We start from the raw sequence: 7,690 nt of genomic DNA on the forward strand, positions 1-7,690 counted from the left end.
CTATAAGTATATATAATTTGGTCCAGGTACATAATTTTTTTGAGGCAAACAGTTCTGTTTTAGTTGAAGCCGTATCATTAAACAAATATCTCTTATTAAACGAACAATTTATCCTAAATCTAGAATATCTTTCTTATGAACATGGAATAGTTGTTTTGCCGTCATAAAAATATGTTTATCAAAACATATCATGTAAACATATTCAATTGTATTCTTTTCTTGAAAATTTTATTCTAAGAAACACAACTGTATAATTGAAATTAAGTTTACACGTTCTATTTAAAAATTATAAGTTTTTTAATATTTTACGCTAATAATGTCAGCAAAGAGGAGGAAAGAGAGACCGTGGAAAAGAGGCAGGCGGACGCTAGCACCCCCGACATGGTCCAAGTGTCCCCACACGCGGCTGCTCTGCCTTGCTCGGGCCGCACCGTGCCATGGCCCACCTGTAAGCCTTATCAAGCCCCCCACACGCGGCGCGGCCCAGAACCCAGTCATGACGACCGCACCTCCTGTCCCACCCGTCGGCGAGGTGTCAACCTCGCTAGGCCGGCACCCGGCCCCATTCGCCAGCGACACGCGAGCCTCCACTCTAAGCCCTAGCCAGACGCCGCCTCCTCACCCCACCCAGCTGCCTTGCCTCAATTTCTAATCCCCCCTCCCGGAGCCCAAACCCTAAACCTAAACCTCTCACCCCCCGCCGCCGCCAGCACCGCTTTCGCCGCCGCCGCGATTCCCCTCCCAGCCGCCGACGTCCCCCGCCTCGGATCGAAGCAGTGAGTATTTTCCGTCCCCGTCCACGTTCCCCGTGCTTGATTCGGCCCGTTTCGTTTGGCTCCTGTCACTTTCTCGACATTTCTGATCGCTTTGGGTGTTGTTCGTGCTGGTGTGTGCTGCAGATGTCGTCGGACGATGAGGTCCGGGAGGAGAAGGAGCTCGACCTCTCATCCAATGACGTCGTCACCAAGTATAAGGCCGCCGCCGAAATCCTCAACAGTAAGTAACCTCGCCTTCTCGCTAACCTTATCATTTGTGCGGTTGACCTGCTGTCTGTTGCTGCCGCGTGCTTGGGGATTGTATGGTATTCGCAGATATAAAGGCAGTGTTTGGATTTTTTAGGGTCGGTTGCTGCTGGTCTTTTCTGAATTCTTAGCGGTAGCTTGATTTAGCTGTTTCGTGAGCTATGTAAGCATGCATATATTTATTATGGTGTTAACATTGATCGTCATGGCAGTTTTTGAGAAATGGGAATCGATATGGCAAAGTTGTTCATATTGTCTGTGATGTCAGTTTTTGAGATATAGAAATTGGTAAAGTTTGGTTTCTGGTTTCAGGGATGGGTTGCAGAGGAGGTTTATACTTGGAATATAGCACTATCTGCTTGCTCCATTTTCTTTGGAATTTTTTTTTCTGTGTTCTGTTTTGTATGGATGTTAAGTATGAGAGCATGCTTTTCTTGATGTTTGCTGATAGATGTAAGCTCTTAAGGTTATGGTATTAAGTATGTGCTTGGGAGATTGTTCTTGCTTTAACATTATGGTTCATACTAATATTTGAAAGGTAATGCTTAAGTGTTTGCCCCCTTTTGGAACAGGCGCTCTGAAGCTGGTTGTATCTGAATGCAAGCCGAAAGCCAAGATTGTTGACCTTTGTGAGAAGGGCGACGCTTTTATTAGAGAGTAATGAATCTTTTTGTGTCTTCTTTCTCTTATGCTACTTGCTTGCTAATTCGCATCCTTACTTGGTATTCTTTCTTGGGAATAGGCAAACTGGGAATGTCTACAAGAATGCAAAGAGGAAGATTGAAAGGGGCATTGCTTTCCCAACTTGTGTATCTGTGAACAACACAGTCTGCCATTTCTCACCACTTGCCACTGATGAGGCAGTTCTGGAAGAAAATGATATGGTTAAAATGTAATTGAACTGTCTTGCGCCAACTAGTTCTGTAATGTTCTTTTTGGGGCACTGTACTGATCCTAACAATTCTGTTTTCCATGACAGAGATATGGGCTGCCATATTGATGGTTTTATTGCTGTGGTGGCTCATACTCATGTAATTACAAACGGGCCCGTCACTGGAAGAGCAGCTGATGTTCTTGCTGCTGCCAACACTGCAGCAGAAGTTGCAATGAGGCTTGTGAGACCTGGGAAGAAGGTACAGTCTCTTTCACAAGTTATATTTTCTCTATCACTGTTGTCTCCTCCCAGGCATATTCTTTATGCTTTCTCAGTTCATGGTTTTATATTTGCCCCTGGTATCTGAAAAATGTTGAACTGGTGACCTAAGTACTACCTTCTGAATTGTGGTTGCGTCTGATTTGTTGATTTTGTTACTAATCCCCTGTTTATATCTTCTCTAGAACAAGGATGTTACTGAAGCAATCCAGAAAGTTGCTTCTGCTTATGATTGTAAAATTGTGGAAGGTGTTCTTAGCCATCAGCTGAAACAATTTGTCATTGATGGTAACAAAGTTGTTCTCAGTGTCTCTAATGCTGATACTAAGGTGGATGATGCTGAATTTGAAGAAAATGAAGTATATGCAATTGATATCGTCACCAGCACTGGGGAGGGAAAGGTGAGAATTTCTGTTACTTGCATATAATGCTTCTATTTTTCCAGCTTGCTTACATTTTTGTTGAATGTTCATGACAGCCAAAGTTATTGGATGAGAAGCAGACCACCATCTACAAAAGGGCTGTAGACAAGAATTATCACTTGAAGATGAAAGCATCAAGGTTTATTTTCAGTGAGATCAGCCAGAAGTTCCCGATCATGCCTTTTACCGCTAGGTTTGTAACTGCACACCGGCTTTTGAGTTCTGATGCGATTTATTATGATTCTGTCTATTGAAACATGAGTTCATGAATTTGTCACAGGGCATTGGAAGAGAAGCGCGCACGCTTAGGCTTGGTGGAATGTATGAACCATGAGCTATTGCAGCCATACCCAGTACTTCATGAGAAGCCAGGTAGAGAATACAATCTCCTTTAGACTTGAATGCATGAATTAGTTTTTCAACATGTCTGAACTTCTCTGCCTGGGTTCTTTACACCTCTTAAGGGTTTATGATGCATATTGATATGCATGCTCATTAGTAATTCTTAAAGCTTTTGTAGTCACTGCAATCTAGTTGTTTATTGTAACAGTAGTAATATTATGTGGTTGCATCATGCAGGTGATCTTGTTGCGCACATAAAATTCACCGTGCTGTTGATGCCCAATGGATCGGATAAGATTACATCACATCCGCTACAGGAGTTACAGCCCACAAAATCCATTGAAGACAATGCTGAGATAAAGGCATGGCTTGCTTTGGGGACGAAATCAAAGAAGAAGGGTGGTGGAAAGAAGAAAAAAGGTTTGTCCAGCAGACTCAAAGCTCATTATTTTGTACCTCTAAGCTCCATGCTGAGTCTGTCTGTTCTGCTATAAACAGTGACACTAGTTTGATTTGAATGTTATATCTGTTCCACAACTCTAGTGCTGTTCCACAACTCTAGTGCCTTTTGTCTACATGTTTAGTTGTATTATTTGTTGGACTTACTCAGATGCATTTGTTTATTCATGAATATAGGCAAGAAAGGAGATACAGCAGAGCCTATGGAGGAGGCAACAAATGGTGCTCCAAGCCAAGAATAATTCTGATTTTTGGAATTGCTACATCTAGTTTTGTTCATGTTTCTTTGCTGCATCTGATGGTGTTATATTACATTCAGTTGTGGAAAAATTGAGTACTGTTTCAAGTGTCTAAGAAATGACGCATCCCGCTGCACATTATCGCATCTAATGACACAGATAATTATCTATGTGGCATGTCCAGCGCTAGTTCTCAGTTGTTGCGTAATCTCACGTTCCTTTGGATAATTCTGAGGTACACTCATCTTGAAAATGTTAGTGTTTGAATGAGCGACGGGTTCTGATGGGGCGTAGTTTGCAATTGCTTTTGATGTTAGCATCAGGAAAACAAATGCTCAGGATGCCTATGCCGTCGTTGATAGGCATGTGTTCATGGCCAACATCATGGACGTGCATCCATCCATTCATGACGCATGAATTTTGTTGAATTCATCAGTCCAGCAACTCGACGTTCGCCCTTTTTGGGTAACGGAGTTTCGCCGGCATGGATTAAGGAGAGGTGTGCGAGGTAACTCTGAAACCTATATGGGAGTAGGAGTGATTTCATCATGATGACAAGGAGAGGTGTTTATTATGCATGCAGAGGAGAGGCATTTTAGGAGGTATTACAGCTCATACGTTAGACAGGACATTGCGACGGTGCTATAATCGATCTGCTGCGGCAGAATCATGTAGTTCAACGTTTAGTTACTGAACTTGCAACATTTTTTCACACTGATGAAACCGGCAAAGTGTATGCAATGTGAACGGACTTAGGCAGCAGTATGTTTTTCAAAAGAAAATGTACTGCAAATATTGCTTCTGGTCTCTACATTCCAATGACCAACAAAAAAAAGAGAGGAAACAACCATATATAATAAATCAACAGACAATGCAACACAAAGCCTACCAGCGAGAAAAACAAGGATAACAGACAGATTTAGTGAAGCTTGAAAGATTGAAGCGGGAGAGAGAGAACATTCCTAAGTGGTCTGATTTTCTTAACCAAGGGACCGTTAGGCCCCCTCCAACAGTGCCAGCGACGTCGTTGGGTGAGGGGGAGCGGAGAGACAATAAACAAAGTAAAAACTCTTCTCTCCTCTCCTCGGTCTGTGTAGTAGCTCCAGCAAATATGCTCTCACATGATTCTGGTTGATGTGCATGAGCTAGCGAGAAAATAGTAGCTAGCGCAGTTAAATTTAAACACTCTCTCCCCGCCACTTCACCTGAGGCCAATGATATCATCATCCGCTGGAGGAGGCCCTAGTAGGTTCTTCTTGGGTTAAAAGTTGCATAGGTCATTAAAAAAAGGAGGACAATACTAAGCTTTCGAGATTATTGACTTTATCATGCTTGGGTCCAAATAACAAAAGTAAAGGTGAGATTTACTGTATATATAATGTAACAATAATGTTAATTGATTGTACTATAATATCTATTTACTTGACTGCTGATGCTAAGGCTAAATGGTTCGATACTTCTTGATCTTTGTATGGCATGAGTATTGATAGGGGGACTTTAATCATCCAATCGAATAGTTACTATGTTAATATTTTTTAAAATGTTATGTGTACTGAAAAAATAATAACATACGTTAGATTTTGTTAAGTTGTGTGCTGAACGAAGCTTAACTGATAAAATTTGTTGTGATAGAACCTGCCCATCTGAGTTTGAGTTATTTAACTCAGCACACGTGCTTACATTTTTCTAGATTTTTCTAGAATTTAGCCGGCGCTATTTTTTGATGATGGTGATATAGCCATCGCCAGCGATGACTTTATCAATCTTGAGATATGCTTCTAGAGATAGATTTGCATATGCATATTTATAGGTGCGAGTGTATATGCATGCACTTCCGTAGTGGAATCCTAAAAATAATTAGATTATCAATACTGCCTCCTTTCCGTGAAGAGTGCAATTCTAGTTTCTTTCAGACAGATTAGTGGTGGCTTGAAAAGACTCTTATACCCTTATTTGTTTGTCACATGCGGTTAGTTTTGACATGCAAATCAAATCTAACCACTTAGGTAGTTGAGATCCAATATCTAGAATTGTAGGGCTGGATAACAAGCCTGCTCGGCCTGGCACGGTCCGGCTCGCTAAGATAATGAGCTGGCTCGGCACTACTTGTTATCCTTGAAAGTGCATTTGGCCTCCTAAGTGGGTTTTGGTGTTGATGACATGCATAATTAAGAAGCAAGCTAATGAGTTTATCGAAGTTATGGATATGTTAAGATCCAATAAAACGAAAAAAAGAAAAGATGCTAATTTTCTTTAAAGACCATGTTGAAGCTTAAAAGAAGATCTTTTATTAATTTCTATTTTGAATTTGAGTATTGGAAACACCGTAGTATTAAGAGAGATGCGAATGGATAGCTTGAAGATATCAAAGTGCTTAATTGAGATGCTAACCACCTAAGAGAGACACAAAACACACACTTATGCACTTAGTTTTCCTCATTATTTCAATGAGTATCGAAAGGTGCCAGCTTCATCTAATAGGGGGTCCTCGGTCGGCTGATTTATTAGGGTTGGAAGTTCCGACAGTCACATAACCAGCACACTAACGGCTAGTTTTGGGGCTCGGGTATTTATACTCCTTCAGCCCCTTCTTCATTTGCTGCTAACCTAACCCGAGACAAACACCCCAAGAGCTTCCAATACTCCTCCCCAATTCCTCCATGAGCTAATCTTGAGTTGATTCGAGCTAGGGTTTGGGGGAGAGCAAGGTTGAGGTGCGAGACTTAGGGATTTGAGTGCAAGTTCATCCATGTTCATCTCAAGAGCACTTGAAGCATCTTCATCCATCAATTCGCATTTGTTACTCTTGAAGATTGCTTCTAGACGGTTTGGTGTTGCCCGGTTGAGCGTCCTCTCGTGTGTGTGTGCACCCTAGCATGTTTGTATTACCTATTCTTTGTGGATTTGATAGTAAGTGACTCAATCCTCCTTTGTGGTTGATTGAGAGAAGAAAAGGGTTACCGTAAGATTCTCCTCTTTGTGAGCTCCTCAACGAAGACGTAGCTTCTTTTGTGGGAGTGAACTTCGATGAACAAATCTCTTGTGTCTTGTGTTTATTGCATTTATTTAGTTCTTGTTGATCTAGAGTTCGTTTTGTGCCGATCTACGTTCTCAAATTGTTGTGCTTGCAAAGATCACTTGTAGAAGTCTCCTAGCATCATTGCTTATCTTTTGATTCAGCTAGATTATGCAGTTTCAAGTTTAATTTTGAATTTTGTACAAGAACTTTCCTTTTATCGGAAGTTCCGGTCCTATGAACTTCCTCACACTGTCGGAAGTTCCGACAGGTTTATCGCTACGAAGATTTTTTTGGAATTTTCAGATACGCCTATTCACCGTCTCTGGGCATCACCAAGACCCTTTCAATTGGTATCAGAGTCTAATCTCTTGATTAAGACTTATCCATTAAGGGATAACAAGATATCTCAAGTAGGGGACAGTACCACTTCCCCCAAATATGGTACCTCTCAAGCCACTGCCGGTCTAGGCAATGATGGAGGCTCTGGGAAGCCAACTGGCCAAACAAGTCGTCCACCCTCAATTCATGATGGTGACTCAAGCTCAAGTGATGAAAGTGAGGGTGAGACCTCGGAAGCAAGAAGAAGGAGAAAGGCGAAGATGGAAGCCAAAATTGAGAAGAAGGTCAAGAAGTTGATGAGGAAGACAACTAAGGAAGAAAGCAAGAAGCATCCTTTCTTTGGGTTATATCAAGTTCCTCATAACTATGCATAATCTCAATATCCTACTTCACTATTTCAATCGGTTCACTTGGAAAAACCTTCTTTCTTTGATAGGACGGATTATCCTAAGTGGTCTTATGACATGAAAATGCAACTCTATGGGCTTCACCCCTCTATTTGGGAAGTTATAGTTGTAGGTGTGACTCCTCCAACTAATGGTGTACCCACGACCGAACAAGGTCAAGACTACTTCCGCAATGCACAAGCCGTGAGGGTCATCACAAGCTCTCTTTGTGTTCAAGAATTCAACAAAGTCCGCAATGTTGAAGTGGCCAAGCATATTTAGGACACATTGAGAGAGGCTCATGAGGGA

At 41.7% G+C, this 7,690-nt stretch overlaps 1 protein-coding gene across 1 annotated transcript; it reads left to right on the forward strand.

Moving 5' to 3' along the window:
• The first annotated feature begins 615 nt into the window (after window positions 1–615).
• On the forward strand, window positions 616–3,807 carry LOC112883877 (ERBB-3 BINDING PROTEIN 1). The gene is made up of 10 exons (XM_025949134.1): window positions 616–776; window positions 900–996; window positions 1,595–1,679; window positions 1,765–1,914; window positions 2,002–2,155; window positions 2,361–2,576; window positions 2,654–2,790; window positions 2,878–2,969; window positions 3,177–3,359; window positions 3,576–3,807. The coding sequence occupies exons 2-10, from the start codon at window positions 900–902 to the stop codon at window positions 3,638–3,640; spliced, it is 1,179 nt and encodes a 392-aa protein (XP_025804919.1). The 5' UTR covers window positions 616–776; the 3' UTR covers window positions 3,641–3,807.
• The last annotated feature ends 3,883 nt before the right edge of the window (window positions 3,808–7,690 follow it).

The sequence above is a fragment of the Panicum hallii genome, chromosome 3 (assembly GCF_002211085.1).
Source record: "Panicum hallii strain FIL2 chromosome 3, PHallii_v3.1, whole genome shotgun sequence".
Lineage (NCBI taxonomy): Eukaryota > Viridiplantae > Streptophyta > Magnoliopsida > Poales > Poaceae > Panicum > Panicum hallii.

Coding starts and splice junctions, on each gene's coding strand:
- LOC112883877 (XM_025949134.1), top strand. CDS start 900: ATGTCGTCGGACGATGAGGTCCGGGAGGAGAAGGAGCTCGACCTCTCA. Junction 1,680..1,764: donor GGCGACGCTTTTATTAGAGA/GTAATGAATCTT, acceptor TCTTGGGAATAG/GCAAACTGGGAATGTCTACA. Junction 2,970..3,176: donor AGTACTTCATGAGAAGCCAG/GTAGAGAATACA, acceptor TGCATCATGCAG/GTGATCTTGTTGCGCACATA.